The following is an 18,031-nucleotide window of genomic DNA, read 5'->3' as shown; positions in this document are numbered from 1 at the left end:
AATTGACCAAAAGCAGTAGACTTCCTGCCTTAGCACTGTCAATTCAAAGTGTGAAGAATTCAGTACTGTATTTTAAAAGAAAAGCATATCTAGGAAAAAGGTGGGTCCCTGGAATCACTGAACTTCATGGAAATTGTGAAAGGACCAATGATAAAGTGAACTGTTCCAATTTAGTTCTTTGTGTCTATCCAGTATCTCTCCTTTCTCATTAAATCTGATCTATGATGCATATCCAGTGGGATATTTTAGTGTTTACTAACAGTATTATTCAAAGTCTGGGGAAATTGACTCTATTACCTGATTTCTTTGGAATTACTACTGATGTTCTGTCAATCCTGGTAGTGGAATGCTATCACTTTGGTACCCTATCCTAGGCGTTCTCTAAATTGCAGTTTCTATGACCCCTGCCTTTGCTCAGCCAAATCAGCTTTCCAGATGTATGGTGCAAATGGGGTTTTAAAGTGGCTTTCAAGAAAAGTCTCTTACAGCTTTCAGTTTAAACATAAAATTGATCCCCACGTGTGTGCAGTGCAAAGACAGTAATCCCCTGTCCTGTTCAATAGTAGCCTTATGGCATTTCTATTTAATCTGTGTTATCCATCTGTGGTTCATATTATCAGTTATTATACTTATAAAACAGTTTGACTGTCATCAGTTTAAGTATATTATTTTAGGTCATTTCCCGTGTGGTTACCATTTTTTTAAAAGCATCTGTAACTCAAGGCACAATTCTGCCTGGAATTTCTCATAGTGATAGACTCTGTACTGAAAAGCAATACCAATACTCCAAAAATCAGATCTTAAAGTATACCTGGGAGCCAAATAAATGTTCACCCCTCCTGATACATGGTGTTAAATATAGTTCCTACACAAATGTTAATATATGAATAGATTTTTGGCTATTATCTCTCCTAACCTCATAATACAAACTATGTATATTTACTTTTGCTGTGAAATCTTGGACAGTGTCACTATTGGCAACAGACTGTAAATCACTCAAAAACCAAATTACACATTTTCTCCTCACTGCTAGAATCCTCCAAGACCTTGATTATTCTTGTTGTTCATTGCTAACTCGTGTCCAACTCTTTGCCCCCATGAACTGCAGCCCGCCAGGCTTCCCTGTCCTTCACTGTCTCCCAGAGTTTGCACAAACTCACGTCCATTGATTCAGCGATGCCATCCAACCATTTCATTCTCTGTTGCCTTCTTCTCCTCCTGCCCTCAGTATTTCCTAGCATCTGGGTCTGTTCCAAAGAACTTGATTGGTTTACTAGAAATTGATTGCCTGTGCACATAGCACTAGGTACTTCTCCAGTTAATCACTCTTAAAATTTGCCAGAACAGGAGGTAGAATTTCCGGAATTATGATATCATTTAACCTCGATATTTTAAAGAATCATGGAGGTATTCTAGCTTATGCAAGGTATATGTATTCAAGATTTTTGTTGAAATGTGACAGATTTTATTATGCTGTCCCTCAACCCTACCCAGATTGCCCCAAACCCCTTTTTCTGCTCAACATTTTGTATTTCAAAAACATGTATCACTCTATAACATTCCATGTAATTTGCTTATTATATTTTTATCTATGTTGTATCTCCTGTACAAAAACATGGATTGATGAAGTTATCTTTGACTACTCTATTCACTCATGTATCCCAAGCACTAGAACAGTAGGTGCTCAGTAAGTATTTGTAGAATGAATGAATGAGTGAAGAGTTGGAGAGAATTTTTGTAGCTGTGTTTGATCCACAGTCAGGCTTGGACACTTTTTTCAAATAGTGTCCTTCCCTCTGTCACAGTTCTGGGATATAATCAAACAGATCACTGAGAACAACTGAGATCTTTGGAATAAAACATATACATGCCACAAACTTTCTATATGCTATTCATCAAGTATGTATGCTTCTCTCTGCCTACTAAATTGTATATAGGTTCAGAATTGCCTGATTTGTACAACACCAGGTTTGGACAACAGCTTATCTCTTGGTTTATATTAGTAACTGTGACAACTTGCTTTTTCCCAGCCTGTGTTTGCAACTTTAATTGGGAATATTGAATTTTTATTTAATTCTCTTTGTGTCCACTCAACTTCTCTTGAGAAAATAAGGAATAACATTTCTACTAGATTTATCTCAAAACAACACTTTCAAGGTCAATGGAATAAATTGAAAAAGTGCCAGATGCTCAAGTCTTGAGCTCTTTGAATTATGTAATTTCTTCCAGACACTTCTCTTCAATCTTTACTCTCAGCATATTTGTCTTTGATGTTCCTCGTATCGAGTTTAAGCCACAATGCACCATCAACAGGTATTCTAAAATTGAACTCATTTTTATTTGTGATGTTTTATCATCTGTTAATGTCAAATAAGCAGAAAAGCCTAGCTTTTCTGAGCACACGCTATTACGTATACATAGGTCTCCTATCACCTAAAAGTAATTTTATATATTGCTGTTGATACCTATCAAATACTTACCAACTTGGACAGACTCTGGGAAACTTGAGAATCAGCTTTTAGGTTAAGTTGCGTGCACACTCAGTTGCTTCATCCATGTCTGACTCTTTGTGACCCCATAGACTGTAGCCTACCAGGCTCCACTGTCCATGGCTAAATTACTTGTTATCAAATGTTTTCCTAAAAGGCCGAAAGCAAATATTTCAGGTTCTGCAGGCCAAAAGGTATCTGTAAACACTACCCAATTCTGCAGTTATAGCATGAAAGCAGCCAAAGACAATATGTGAGTGAATTGCACAGTTATGTTCCAATAAAACTTCATTTACAAACATAGGCTGTCAACCTAGGCTATCATTTGCCAACTGGGATTTGAACCTTTCTTACTCAGACCAGCAGCATAGACATTCCAGAAAAGCCACTGGAAATTCTGCCCACATTGCAGAGCTGCTGAATCAGAATCTGCATTCTGACAAGATGGTGGGGAGGTGGGGGTGTGCAGAGGGTGTCAAAATAATGAACACCTAATGGGTGAAAGTTCACTTGCTTAGCAGTTGTGGGGAGGAGCACAAACATTAGGAAGTTTTTGAAATTTGTGAATATGGATCTTTATAAAGTGAATACCTGTTTAGGTATGATTTTGAAAAGAGAATGAATTCTGTAGGATCTTCTGTGAAAGGATATTGGCAAGTTAACGGTTGCCCAGAGGAAGAGGAAAGTCTGTTTTGGCTCAGAGAGGGAAATAGGAGAGAGCTGTGTGTTTATTTACTGCTCTATTCATAAACAGAGAGCGGTATTGCATTAAAGTGTTGTGTGTGCTTTTGACTTTGTACACTCTGGAATCACAATCCAGTGACCAAATTCTAGGACTTTGTACTGCCTTTTGACCATCACGCTGTACTACTTGTTCCAGGTCACATTACACTCTTAATTATTTCAGTCTTTTAACTACAGTCGCTATTGAATTGTTCAGCATAGTTTGTCTAATTCCTCAGTAGTATAAGATTAATTTCCCTTTAACATTAATTCTAAAATATTATGATTTGTATTTATTCTTTCATGCTTTCTCTCTTTGCCTAGCATGTTTATGAATGGTATTAACCTTCTGGACAGTAATGAAGCTTTAGCTTTAGCAGTTAGTTTTGGAAGCATCAGTGGGGTCCAAAGTATACCCATTAGAATTTGATATTTTGCAAAACCCTTTCTGGCACCCACAGTCATTCTTACAGGTTGCTTCATCAGGGGTTTGTACTGCAATACTAATTATTTTAATAAAAAGAAAGCTCTGCAAACTTTACAAGTGAAACAAAAGCTTTTTAGTAAGATGTTTTCATTTTATAATGATAGCTTACCCTTATGGCAACACTTAATATTATTGCATGATAACCTAAATGATCTACATCTTTATTTCATCAGTTTCCTGCAGTTTTGATGTGGATGATTTGAAAACAGGTATCATGTTTGAATGATCGTCCCTCAATGTTGTAAGGAACTGTAAATGCTGGATGCTGCCTTATCAGTCAGAAATTCTCGTATACATGCCACCAAGTGTGGGGTCTTTTTCTTACTAGGATTTATGGGAACAAAAAAAAAGACCATCAACAAAACTTAGAAAAGGAATGCATCCTAAGTGTATTTCTTGTACAAATGCCCAACTGAAATTTTTAAAATTCAGAGAGTATTCAATTTACAAGTAAATTTTAGATCTAGAACATATACTTTTAAGACATTGTGGAGTTCAGAGTACATCTGATAAAATTAATTATGGATATGAAGAAGGTAGATTCTGAAATAACCTACATGACTACTGAACCATAATATACCTGGAATGTTTTCCTTTTTGTAATGAAATTCTATAGAAGATGATATGTTTAATGTTAAAGGTTAATTAGAAACAAAATGGAGTGAGAAATTATTCCTTATTGTAGTAGATGCCTGTATTTGAGAAAGAGCATGTTTCATTAAACCAGGGGAAAAGGCAATATAGAGAGCTTTTTAAATGAGCTGAAATGGAGTGCTTATTTCTCTAAGAAACTTTTTCAGTTGGTAGTATTTTTCTGATGTCTTAATTCATTTTAGAATTTAAACCTTTCATTTGATAACACAGATAAAGTTAGTGTTGGTTTTACAGTCATCTTTCACAATTGAGATCTTTTTCCCTTCAAATGTAAAAAGACAGGCAGAGAATGAGAAAGACTTTTCCTGAGATAGAAGATGCACGTTTAAAGAACCAGGGAAATAGAGAAAGGGCTACTGTGGATATGTGGGTACAAAAAGAAACCAGGTACCTAGGGTGGAGTGTAAATAAAGTGTGGATGCCAGCATTCTTTTCTTTTCTTTTTTTTTGGATGCCAGCATTCTCTTCTAACAGGCGCCCTGAAGGAGGACCGTAGAGGTTGAGGGTGATTCTCCTTGGCAGTTTTCCTGCAGCCACCATTCACGCTGTATGAGATGGGAATCCTTCTGGTGTTATCACTAAGTTCTGTGTGCTCCACCTCACAGAGACCTCAACCTAGCTAGTACTTACTTATAAGCTTTTAAACTGGGCTCCATGGAGCCCCTCAGGCCAGGCTGTCAAACATAGCCTCCAAGATACCCCGTACACTCACTGGCTTTCTACTTTTTTAGGAACAAAGTGTTTCACTGCCTAAAATAAAATTTAACTACCAAGGACAGTTCATTATTTGCAGCAGCAGCAGAGAAAAATCTATTTACCTTTGCCTTTATCAACAATATCTGCTGTTATGTTTTATTCCACATCCTTTCTTTTGGGCTCTGACCCCTCCCCCTCCCCAATGCCTTAGAGGAAAGATAGCACTGAGCGAGTGAGTCAAAGTCGCTCGGTCCTGTCCGACTCTTTGCGACGACCCCATAGTCTATACAGCCCGTGGAATTCTCCAGGCCAGAATACCGGAGCGGGTAGCCTTTTCCTTCTCCAGGGGATCTTCCCAGCCCAGGAATCGAACCTGGGTCTCCTGCAGTGCAGGCTGATTCTTTACCAGCTGAGCCACAAGGGAAGCCCTAAGATAACTAACTTCAGTGAAACGATTAGGTGTGATAATCGTGATGATAACGATGATAATTTGATTGATACAACCACAAAGTTGTTCATTACTCCCGTTGTGTTATGTTGTTCTTGAGGTTGTTGTAGTTGTTTAGTCATTAAGTCTTGTCCGACTTTTTTGCTACCCCAGGGACTGTAGCCTTCCAGGCTCCTCTGTCTGTGGGATTTTTCAGGCAAGAATACTGAAGTGGGTTGCCAGTTCCTCCTCCAGGGGATCTTCCTGACCCAGGAATGGAACCTGTGTCTCCTGCATTGCAGACAGCTTCTTTACCACTGAGCCAGCTGGGAAGCCTATTGTATTATAAGGTTTCATAATTCATAGAGATACTGACTGACCCTCATATAGAATCCTGTTATATTAATGCCCTGCAAGAACAAAGTAACTGTAATGCCCATTAGTTGAATATAGTCTAATACCCTTTAGTTGAGAGTGGTCTCATTTCAGGACTCCCCCTATGGCTCGGGGGTAAAGAATCCATCTGTAATGCAGGAGACACAGGAAACTAAAGTTCGATCCCTGGTCTTTTTCTACTTCAAAGTACCATCAAAATGATTATATAATGAGCAAGGCTTATGCATAGGAATTTTTTTTGTAAATGCATGAAGAATTAGACATAAACCACATGGTTTATATTAGACATAAACCATATCAATGGGCTCAAAAAGTAACCTGAGAGCACGCCAACATATTTGTGGGCATTTTAAAGTTAAATTTAAAAGGAAAATCTTGACTTGCATTTACTCTCCAATGTTTAGCCATTTTTTCATGGTTGCATTGAAAGCCAGCTTATCCCTGCAGGAAATTGTAGCTAATCTGCATAAACACAAAATGGTCTTTTAAAGTACTCATTAAAAAAATATTCAAGAAGTTTATCTGCATAACAGTTTCCTCTCTCTTTGCTATATGTTTAACCTTTACTTCTTTAAAATTTTAAAGTATAAACTAAAAAGAAATTTTCTTAACTTTAGGGGGTTTGTTTTTGTTAGCTTTTGCATTTTTCCCTTATCTAGAAATGGACATAAAAAGGTCTAATTAAACATTAAAACTCTGTACAGCTCAAAACATGAATCCAGTTTTAATGCATTATAATTACAACCTATTGGAATGATGTTTCTCACTGGTCCAGGGAGATGCTGTAGGAAAAAGTTAAGAAGCATATAGTGCAGTGTCTGAGTCATTCTCCTAGAGATTCACTGTTCATGTTAGCAAACAAACAACACACAACAAAGAGAAAGCCCAGGGTGAAAAGACCTATTTAACCTAATTTAATGCAACAATTTTCCAACTTGCTTGGCCATGTAATTTATAAAAATCATGTTTAACACTTATTAGGATCTTCCCAACCCAGGAATCAAACCCAGGTCTCCCACATTGCAGGCAGATTTTTTATTGTCTGAGTCACCAGGGAAGCCAAGAATCCAACAAACTAGTGTTTAAAGATCATCCTTTGGAAATATTTCGTGTCATTGTGTGATTCTTGTTGACTAAAAGAACAGTGCCCTGCCTTGGCTCCAGTTCAAAATAAATCACTCTGCTGTTTAAAAGTTAACTTATTTCCTATTACTTCATAATCTGAACACCCTATCAAATATGTTTATATTGCTGACAAAGCCCTGTTTCCAAAATGGGTTCTTAGAACTTTTTTTTTCCAATTTTTAATACAATATTAGTTAAAATTATAAATGTTACATTTGGGGAGAAAAAGTCCATAAATGCCTTCATGTATCTAATTATTCTCAAAGTTTTTATTTTGGTTGAATAAGTAAACTTTGGATATGGGCTCTTGCATAAATAAGTTTATTTCCTTTTTAAATAAAATATATACATCTGAAAGTAGAATTCATTTCTGACACCGACCACCTGGACTTGGGCTAAACTTCACAGGCTAAGGGTTGAGTCCTCTACAAGACTGCTCTCGCTTCAGACATGAGCTGTGCATGTTCAGGGCTCCGGGGTGAGCCTCACTTCTGACCAACTGGCCACAGATTTCAGGGTTCCCACTGCTCGCTCAGGTTCAATGATTCGCTGGGATGATTCAGAGAACTCAGAAAGTACCATACTTAGAGTTTTATTATAGCAAAAGGATGAAAATCAGAACCAGTCAATAGAAGGGACACATAGATGAAGGCTGGGAGGGTCCCAAACACGGGGCATCCGTGCTGTTGTCTCGTGGAACCAGGAGATACCACCATCTTGGCCCATGGATGTCCTTTGCCAGCCTGAGCTTTTGTATCCAGAGTTTTCTAGTGGGGAAGGAGTTGTTATGTAGGCATTATTAGTTGAATCACTGACCACACGGTTAAACTCAATCTCCTCTCCCCATAGGCTGGGAGGATACCAAAGACTGAAAGCCCCAAGCTTTTTAAATACATGGTTGGTCTTCGTGGTACAGTCATCCCCCTTCCTTAGACATCTTCGCATAAACTCACATGTAGTCTAAGAGGCTCACCATGAATAACAAAGATACTCCGGTCACTCAGGAAATTTCAGAGCTTAGAAGCTGTCTGCCAGGAATCAGAGAAACAGAACAGCCAAAGTCTTCATTATACAGCAGCGTTTTAGAGTTTGCTATTAGAAACAGCCTTGATCGTGAACTACATAGGTATACTGCCTGAATCTGAATGCTCCTAGTCATTGCATAAGCTATCAGTATTGGAAGAGCAACAGCTACAAAATCTGACAACAATTAAAACTGATGTTGAAATTTTCTGAGAAAGTCTATAAGAACCTAGCAGATATGAAGAGATATGTCTTCACATGTATAGGAAACAAAAATATAAAAATAAAATTAAAATAACTGTTTATTGCAGTTATATAAACTTACCCGAATACTTCATTATGAACATTTTAGTTGCCTAGGGTTGATTCATAACCTTTCATACACTGAATATAAGAATTTTATAGGTAGAATTGTTGATTATAGGAGTTTGGATATATACATGATACTTTAGTTTCCCCAGCTTTTCAAGTTATCAGTTCTTAATATATAATTACAAAAGAATATTCTATTCATTTTGAAACTACTTTTCAGTGACCTTTTTTCAGTATTTTCAAATCCATAAGGACCATTGTAGATAAATTTCTAGCTAAATGTCCTCATTTGCAATTGCAGTCATGTGCATATAACACACATTTAAGCAGGATAGATTTTTCGGGTCACTTTTGAGATTAATCCAGATGTTTCCAATGGAGTGCCAGCAGAACTCATTCACACAGCTGTAAATCAGAACCAACCAATATGTTCCACATGCTTTCAAAATGAATTCTTTAATCTATCAGCAGTACACCTTTCAACAGCACAATATCATAATTGGGAAAGTTGTTGAAAGCTATTTTATCTGCCATTCATAATTCACATGAATGAGGTGACTGGATGTATCTCAAAGGTCCTCTGGTTGCCACTCAAAGCCTGATAATTTTGTATTCATTTCAACCTGAAAGCAGCCATCAGAACAGATATAGATACAAAAACTACAATCAAATCCAGGAGTTTGATTTTTTCATGTGTCATATTCTGTGTTGAGCTACCAAGTTTTAACACCCTCATTGTGAAGTCATTTATTTTATTCCAGCATTCTCGGGAACCATAAATTGCTTCAAGATGCCAGCGGTTTATTTAGCCTTAAAACGCTTCAGATGTTTCTGTCTTTCTATCCCCCATGATCGTTTGGCGTTAATTGCCCTCAAAAATGATCCTGGTGGAGAAGGCAGGGGAATGCTTATCTGGCAGTTCACTAGTAGCATTAAGGATTTTAATTGTACGAGATAAACATGACAGGCAATTATTGAATGTTGTTACACATTAGAAAATTAAAATGGAATGCTAAGCATTATACTCTTTTGCAGTTGCGTCTTTATCTCAGTGCCTAATTTGTATCTTTCAGCAATTTAATAGATTGAGTTTTATTGGAGAGACATTTTCTGGAATACTCTATTGGAAGATCAAACATAAAAATTTTATATCTGCTTACTTAATAATACAATGTGAATGAAACTGAAGTCAGACATGACATATTTCACCAATGCCATTGTACTTCAGCAGATAAAATGGAAAGAATTTCCACTTATCTGTTACTCTGAAGTAGTGACATGAAAAATCATGTGAGTCTACTGTCAGTTATAATTACTGAATGACAAAAGGTTAGAGGTTTGTTTTTGCAGTTATTTTGATGTTTTGCAAGCCAGGAAAGGTGGCACTAGTGGTAAAGAATCTGCTTGCCAGTGCAGACGACATAAGAGACGCGGGTTCGATCCCTGGGTCAGGATGATCCCCTGGAGGAGGGCATGGCAACCCATCCAGTATTCTTGCCTGGAGAATCCCATGGATCCTGGCAGGCTGCAGTTCATAGGGTTGCAAAAAGTTGGATACAGCTTAGCACACACATGCACAAGGTAGGAAATGCAATTCTAGAAATATTTCAATAATTTATTGCATATGAAATACTAGTGTTCTTTTACTAAAGCAGTTTTGATAATACTTGGAAATAGTTGACTTTTTGTTATGTAATTGTCTTTTATAAACATTAAATAATTTGGTTACTGATGACATGGATTTGTAAGTGACTAGACATTTTTAGCTTGACTCAAAATGAATTATATACCTAAATATAAGAACTAAAACTATAAAACCCTTGGGAAAAAATGGGTGTTTTTGACCTTTATTACCTTGGATTAGATAATGGTTTCCAGATAGGATATCAAAGCACAGAAATAAAAATAAAAATAGAAAATTGGACTTCATTACCATTTAAACTTTTGTTCTTCTCTTCAAAGGACACTAAAATAAAAGAGACATAATAAATGAGTTTTGACAAATGTATAAAGTGAAACACTCATATACTGCTAGTGGTATTGTAAAATGGTACAGTCACTTTGGAAAACAGTTTGGCATTTCAGCAAAAAGTTAAATAAAGAGTTATCATATGATCAAGTAATTCCGTTCCTAGATACATACCCAAGAAAATTGAAAACTCATGCGTACAGAAGCTTGTACACAAATATTCACAGCATTATTTGTAATGTACAAAGCATGGAAACAACTAAAATGTCCATCAACTGATGAAAGGATTAAAAAATATGATATGTCCATACAGTGGAATACTGTTTAGTTATAAAAAGGAATGAGGTACTAACAAATGTCCCAACATAGAACAATCCTGAAAACATTGTATTAAGTAAAAGAAGCTGATCATAAAGCATAATGTTTGATTTCATTTTATAAAATGTTCAGAATAGGTGAATTCTTAAGAGATACAATCTAGATTAGTGGTTGCTAGAGTACAGTAGGGGAAAATGGGAAATGGCTGCTAATAGGTATAGCAGTGGTAATGAAAATCTTCTAAAAGCAGATAGTGGTAATGGTTGCATAACAGACTATATTAAAGACCAAAACATGAGCTGACTTTTATAATATATAAATTATGTCTCAATAAAGTTTTAAAAGTCTACCTAGAGTTCTTCATAGAAACTGTTTACATTATAGTCATTTTCAAAATGGAATCTTTGGCATTGATGTCAAATGACAAGAGCAGAGTGTTCTCTTGTTTCTGGAACGTTCTCACAGGCAGAGTGTGACAGAGGATAACATTTGACTCTTGACCAGGGGAATTTTGCTTTTTCCACTTACTTGTCTTGAGAAAAATAGGGATAAATTGATAACTGTGAAGTGCCAAGTTGGTACTGCGGGAGTGGTTAAGGAAAATGCTCCCATTTCTCAGAACAAATCTGCAGACTCTTAAATTAATTGACTGTGTGATTTGATGGAATGAGTGCTAGACTAGACTAGATCCTAGCCTCATCTCTGACTGCGTGACGTTGCCCTGTCATTTCTCTCTCTATTTATCTTATCTGTCCAGTAGAGCATCAGTACATGCCCACTACATTTATGCTATTTTCAAGAGAATCAAATGAATACGGTATGTGAAGGTACTTTGAAATTGACAGCACTATAATAATATGAGGCATTATTTATTTAACATCCTTCATTTTTCTTCATCAGACTTGATTTTCAATGAAAGTGAAACATAAGGTGCTAAGTTAAATGCTTCCTTTTGAATATTGATTGAGAGGATCTGGCTTTCTTCTTGAGGAAGAATGTTGCATGGACTCAGACACTTGAACTTATGTGACATTAGCAGATAGGATTTTACAGAAAGCTGTTATAATTTTTTTAATGTATTATTCTGGCAGCATGAGAATGACATGGCAGCAGACAGGTTACTGTCAATTAAACACGAGCTGTCAGAAAGTCAGAAATGTTGAAATATGGTGAGCATGAATCCTAAGCAGATCATATGGCAGCTGCTCAGCTGTTATTTTAACAGAGTCGCTGTGTTGTGTGTCGTTTTCCTGCAGGATTTAATTTGGGTCCCTAATGACAGAGACACCGCTATATTTGCATGTTGCTGGCAAGTCAAGCTTGGACCTCCTAAATGGGCTGGAATGGTGGGTGGTAATAGCCGAGTGACACGTGGAGGAGACAGCTCCTGTCTCATTTTTGTCCGCACAGGTTACATTGAAGAGGCCTGCATCATCCCCTGCCCCTCAGACTGCAAGCTCAGCGAGTGGTCCAACTGGTCGCGCTGCAGCAAGTCCTGCGGGAGCGGCGTGAAGGTTCGGTCTAAATGGCTGCGTGAAAAGCCCTATAATGGAGGGAGGCCGTGCCCCAAACTGGATCATGTCAACCAGGTATTTTCTGCTCTTGGGAATATTGTAAAATATTTCTTAGATGCACATTGATCTCTTTTTTTTTTAACCCAAAATAGAGAATAAATAATAACCCCTGAATAAGATATTTGACCCACTTTATCTTTACCATGCCTGAGTAAATTATTAAAATTACAAGTCAGATGGAGGATCTCTGTATCTGCAAGAGATTTAATATACTGTATGTGTATATATGTGCATATTAATATAATTCAATGGAAATAAACAAATGAAATCAACCTTTGAAATACTGTCAAGGTATTTAATCTGTTGTTATACAGTAATTTGAGTGTTGAGAGCAAGATTGTCTTATCTGATAAATCCATTAGACTCAGAAAAAAAATCTCAATTGCCAACCATACAAACTAAAATCAAGGAAAGTATGTATGGTATGGGTCAAAAATTGGGAAATATATATTTGTTTGATATGAAATATGTTAAGAAGAAAGAGAGATAAAGATGGTGTCAAAGTAACTGTATGTTATCTATCAATTTGGTGATTGGCCTTTTCAGTGTTATTTGGAACTTTCTTTGACTTTGAATACACACTTTGTTAGCAGCTATTCATAGTTATTACTTGTGTTCCTCTGAAAATAAAGAGTGAAATATCTAATAGGGGGAATTGTTTAATTTAAGATTACTCATTTAATGTAACATAAGATTCATCAGACAGTTATTGCCATGTTTGGCCTACATGAGAATTAACAGATAGTGAATTTCACACTAGATATGAAGATATGTGTGTGGATATTAAGATGTATATTTAACTTTAAGTCTCAAAAGAACCAAGTTATATGTATGAACAAAATTTAAATATGTATGTACATTTCATACACACATAGATTGTCTAATTTTAACCTTCAAATACACTGCTAACCTATATACGTTTGCCTTCCCAAAATAACCTTTGTTCATCACAGTAAAAGAAAATTATAGAAAAATAAAAATAACTTTTGAATAAAGCAATTAAGGGCCAGGAAAGTGGAGAATTAAATTGCATAGGAAGTCTTCTAAAAGAATGTTGATTTTTCCCAAGTAAAATTGCTTAACTTGCCCTTAAATAAATGCAACTAATGGTGAATAATATACTGCACTGCTGCCACCTACTGGTAGTCGGGTTTCTCTATCCCAGTAACTATTTCTGAAGAAGAAAGTGCATGACCCTGGTGAAACAGAATAACTGAAATGTAATGTTTATAATACAAAAGAATATTTTTCTACAAGTTTTGGAATATTGAATTTCCAATAGTAAACTTAAATTTCAATCATTTTTATCCACGTTTTGAATAACCTCTACGCATTTTCTTATCTTTGGTGTGTATGTGTACAGCCAGTCAGAATTTAAAGTAAGTTTTGTTTGCCTCAGCGTCTTTTATGTAGTGAATTTAGAAAAGTTCAAAATGGCTGTGCCAAGCTGTCTTTGCTACTAAAACTTTTCCCTGTCACTCTGATAAAACCTAATGCAGAGTATGATATCTGAGTATTTGTTACCAGTCTACTGGTGGAATATTGAGACATGTACAATGGAAAAATCGAAACTGAAACAGGAAATAATCGATTTCTGAGTCTTTGAGCATAAATATTCTACATTAAAAGTAGAAACTTCTAAGGATTTATTTGTTAGTAAAATGTAAGAAAAGTAAAGAATATGCAAAGGTTTGTATAACTGAAAATTGGGGGGTTTTTTAGTGTAAATTTGTGAAAATTATAAGTCATATAGATCTTTACTGCGGTCATACATTCCTCAATAAGCAATCTGTAGTAGTTTGCCTTGAAAATGGTTTCTGAGGTTCCATTTTCCATTTGAGGAAGCAAATACTCATTTCCTCAGAAATATAGGTGAATGAATTGATTAAGATCAATCAGTCTGTAAATAGTCCACTCACAGTTTGGTCCACCAGATATTTGCAGTCATATATTAATTCCCCATGATATGTATTTTGAGGTCTACTCGGTTTTCTAAGATTTCTTCATCCTGCCTATCAAATCCTTTCCTGGGCTGTGCTGTTTGCAATTCGTTTGTGTATCTTAATTTTAAACAATGATGAGGAGTTGGTTTTTCTATTTCAAGGTCTAAGATAAATGTTCGAATCATTTACCAAAAAAAAATAAAACCTACCATTTTTATATGGATAATACTTGAAACTGAGAACGGGAGGTCTTCTCATCAAATACACTGACATTTTAACTTGTCTCTGTTTCTCTCCCTTTTCCTCATTCCTGGTGAACCCTGCTGCAGGCCCAGGTAAGAGCTGCTAAACTTCATGGTTCATGATAGGGTGCTGTTGGTTTCCATTTTACTCCTGGCATCAAGAATGTATTCTTTTTATCTTTTACACAGAAGAAGTCATATTTCTCATAAACTTTTCTTCTGCATCTGTTCCTTTTTTCCCCTAATGTGTTACATGTGTTTTCTCGTTTTAACAGCAGGGCCTAAGGTACGGGGATGGGGGAGAACAAGCTTAAATCACTCGCCTTGAGAGGCAGTGACGTCTCCTGTCTCATGCTTCTCAGAGAGTGAGGGAGAGGAGTAGGTGGGCTCCCAGTGGTTGCTCTGAACTGATCTGTATTCTCTCCAGCGTAGGAGATTAAAATGAAAGCCATCAAAGGACTAGGAAAGATGGCTCTTCCCCTTCAATCGTTCCCTTCTCCACAACATGTAGTAGGGTAATGTTTTACTAAATACTAAAATAGTATTTAGTCCTATTTTAATACAGAACGCAACGTGAAGGTGATCACTTATGACAGTAATTACAGATTCTTACTCCAACAGTGCATGCTTTTTTCCTGTATGTAGTAGGTCAACTTTATTCACTTTACAGGGATGTTTAGTAAAATGAAAATTTGCACAAAGAATGGTTCCAATGGACTATTTAAATCCGTATTTTCTGGAATTGAATAACTACGTAAAATATTCACCTGTTATTGTGTATGGATGGGTATGTATAAAGTAGGAAATAGAGTTGAATTATCATAGATTTTGAAATAACTTTAAGAGGCATTTTTCTTTAATGATTGAGTCAGCTCTGTTGCAATGGATTAAAGTCCTTTTTTTTTTTTTCCCATTGATTTACTCCATTCTCTCTCATTGAGAAAAGACTATAGTTGGTTCATTGTGCTAAAAATCCTGAAACCAACCAACGACACCACCGCAAACCTGGACCTGCAAGCCTTAATGGGCACCAGAGCAGCGACAATTTGCTTTATTCCATGTGGCCCTCACTGCTTTGTAGCTGTGTAATATGAGAGCAGTTTCAGACCTTACTTCCAAGCCCTAAATGATTTAAGATAACTTTATTTAAGATAGCTGTATTTCATATTATTTATCTTTTAATTTCCTATACGGAACATGAAAAAATTCTTACTGGTATACATACTTATTTGGAAAATGGGCCAAATTATATTTATTTGAAAATAGCTACTTTTATATGCTGTGTTCTTACTGTTGTTCAGTTGCTAAGTCGCATCCAACTCTTTGTGACCCCGTGGACGGCCCAGTGCCAGGCTCCTGTGTCCTCCACTGTCTCAGAGTTTGCTCAGGTTCATGCCCGTTGAGTCAGTGATGCCATCTAACCATCTCATCCTCTGCCACCCTCTTCTCCTGCTGCCTTTCAGTCTTTCCCACAGCATCAGGGTATTTTCCAGTGAGTCAATTCTTTGTATCAGGTGGCCAAAATATTGGAGTTTCAGCCTCAGCATCAGTCCTTCCAATGAATATTCAGGGTTGATTTCCTTTAGGGTTGACTGGTTTGATCTCCTTGTGGTCCAAGGAATTCTCAAGAGTCTTCTCCCAAACCACAGTTTCAAAAGTGTTGTTATGTGCTTACTTAATTACTTAAAAATTAATGATAATTCTTCTGTTCGTTTATTCATCTTACTCAACCAATCTCTGTAGAATGCCTCACATATGAACACCCCGGGCTAAGTACTGAAGACACAGGAAACTCTGAACAGGAGGCATGGCCCAGGAGGTTATAACACCGTGTGGTAAGGGTCAGTCCAGGAAAGCATGAGTGTGTCTGATGTGGTCCGCGAGGTCTGATCTCCAGCCACAGTGGGATAGCAGATCAGCCCAGCACAACCGGGCTAGCCCTGCCTGCCCTTCACCGCTGCAACTCGACCTCTCACGAGGGCCTCCATGTGCCTGTTTTAGGACGATGAACAGTAAGAGAGAGGCTGGTGTAAAACTGAAATATCACGATTACTGCAGTGTGAGGTCACTGAGACCCATGTGTGTTTCAGGTGTATGAGGTCGTCCCTTGCCACAGTGACTGCAGCCAGTACATATGGGTCACAGAGCCCTGGAGCATCTGCAAGGTGACCTTTGTGAACACGCGGGACAACTGCGGAGAGGGTGTGCAAACCCGAAAAGTGAGGTAAGGCCAAGCAGGGAAGCCAAGGCGCCGCCGCCTCCCGAGTTCTTGTGTGCCAGCCTGAACTTGCCCTCCCCACAGGTCTCCTGAGTAAAATTGTCTTCAGCTTTACTTTTAGGGAGTCTTGGGTTCATGGAAAGCTCTGAGAGCATCTGCTTCCAGCAGCTGTTTGTCACCTCCACCTTCTAATTTTTAGAAGTTTTGCTTCACCGTGCTCTTGCCAGGAAAAAGCTGTGTAGTGAATGTGAGCTGGACTAAATGCAGATTTTCCAACCCCAATCAGTTCTTCCTTAAAGGTCAACTGTATTTCTAACCCTAGTTCAGTGATAATCTTTTATAAATTCTTTATCCTTAGCATCAGACTGAATACTCCCGTTGCCCTGGGAAGCCTTCACTAAAACCCCTGGCTGGCTAGTGCCACTCACGTGTTATCTGTGGCCAGTGGCCAGCAGGGAGCCACTCACCACGTGTGGCTATTTCACTTGAAATCTAAACTAATGAAAATTAAATAAAATGCATTTCCTCAGCCACACTAGACCCATTCTAAGTGCTCCATAGTCGGAGGGGGCTAGTGGCTATTCTTTGAGACAGCACAGTATTTTTCCATTGTCATAGAAAGTATGATATCCTTGTATACTACTGAGCAGCCTTCTTCTCTAATGCCCCACATACCCCTTAGTGTTTGAAAGATCCATCTACATGTCTGTCCCCTTTATTAGATGCTCTCTCTCCAAACTGAGACCCTGTCGTACTCATAGAAATTCTCTAAAACCCAATACAGTTGAAATATTGTAAAAAATGTGGTTTAGTTGCTAAGTTGTCTCTGCCACTTGTAACCCCGTGGACTGTTTAGCCCACCAGGCTCCTCTGTCCATGAGATTTTCCAGGCAAGACTACTGGAGTGGGTAGTCATTCCCTTCTCCAGGGGATCTTCCCAACCCAGGAGTTGAACCCGGGTCTCCTGCATTGCAGGCAGATTCTTTATTGACTGAGCTACAAGGGAAGCCCATAATAAGTGTAATACAATTAAATTAACTCATTAAATTATACCTAAAGCATCTGCATATGATTCTTAAGGGTCTCAAACATGGGAAATCATTATATGAGGCTTTATTATCTCCACTTTAAGACAAAATTCAGAAGTGCTAAGTAATTAATGTGCCTAAGCAGACAGTGAGTAAAGTGACAGAGTTGCATTGAAACTCAAATGTTTTGTCACTCTTTATGAATTTAAGATGACTGTTTGTTTATCTGTTTCAGTAGGAAAGTAGAGCAAATTAATGTTTATATCATAAAACCTTGGGACTCTGTGTAAAACATTGGCTCTGATAAAAATAATCTCTATCTCTCTTTTTTTAAACCTCACTCATTTTAACTCTCAAGTTATTTTTCTGAGTATTAAAAAGTGGATGAGATGGAGAGTGAAGGAAAT

The 18,031-nt window shown here is 37.3% G+C and overlaps 1 protein-coding gene across 1 annotated transcript in view; it reads left to right on the top strand.

Moving 5' to 3' along the window:
• THSD7A (thrombospondin type 1 domain containing 7A) overlaps window positions 1–18,031 on the top strand; it is a 444,687-nt gene that overhangs the window by 390,285 nt on the left and 36,371 nt on the right. The window contains exons 14-15 of the mRNA XM_065939654.1: window positions 12,030–12,208; window positions 16,469–16,602. Of these exons, the coding sequence (XP_065795726.1) occupies window positions 12,030–12,208; window positions 16,469–16,602 (313 nt within the window). The remainder of the gene's footprint in view (window positions 1–12,029; window positions 12,209–16,468; window positions 16,603–18,031) is intronic.

Source organism: Muntiacus reevesi, chromosome 6, assembly GCF_963930625.1.
Source record: "Muntiacus reevesi chromosome 6, mMunRee1.1, whole genome shotgun sequence".
Lineage (NCBI taxonomy): Eukaryota > Metazoa > Chordata > Mammalia > Artiodactyla > Cervidae > Muntiacus > Muntiacus reevesi.
The sequence above is the reverse complement of the archived record's forward strand: the minus strand, read 5'-3'. Positions and strand labels throughout refer to the sequence as shown.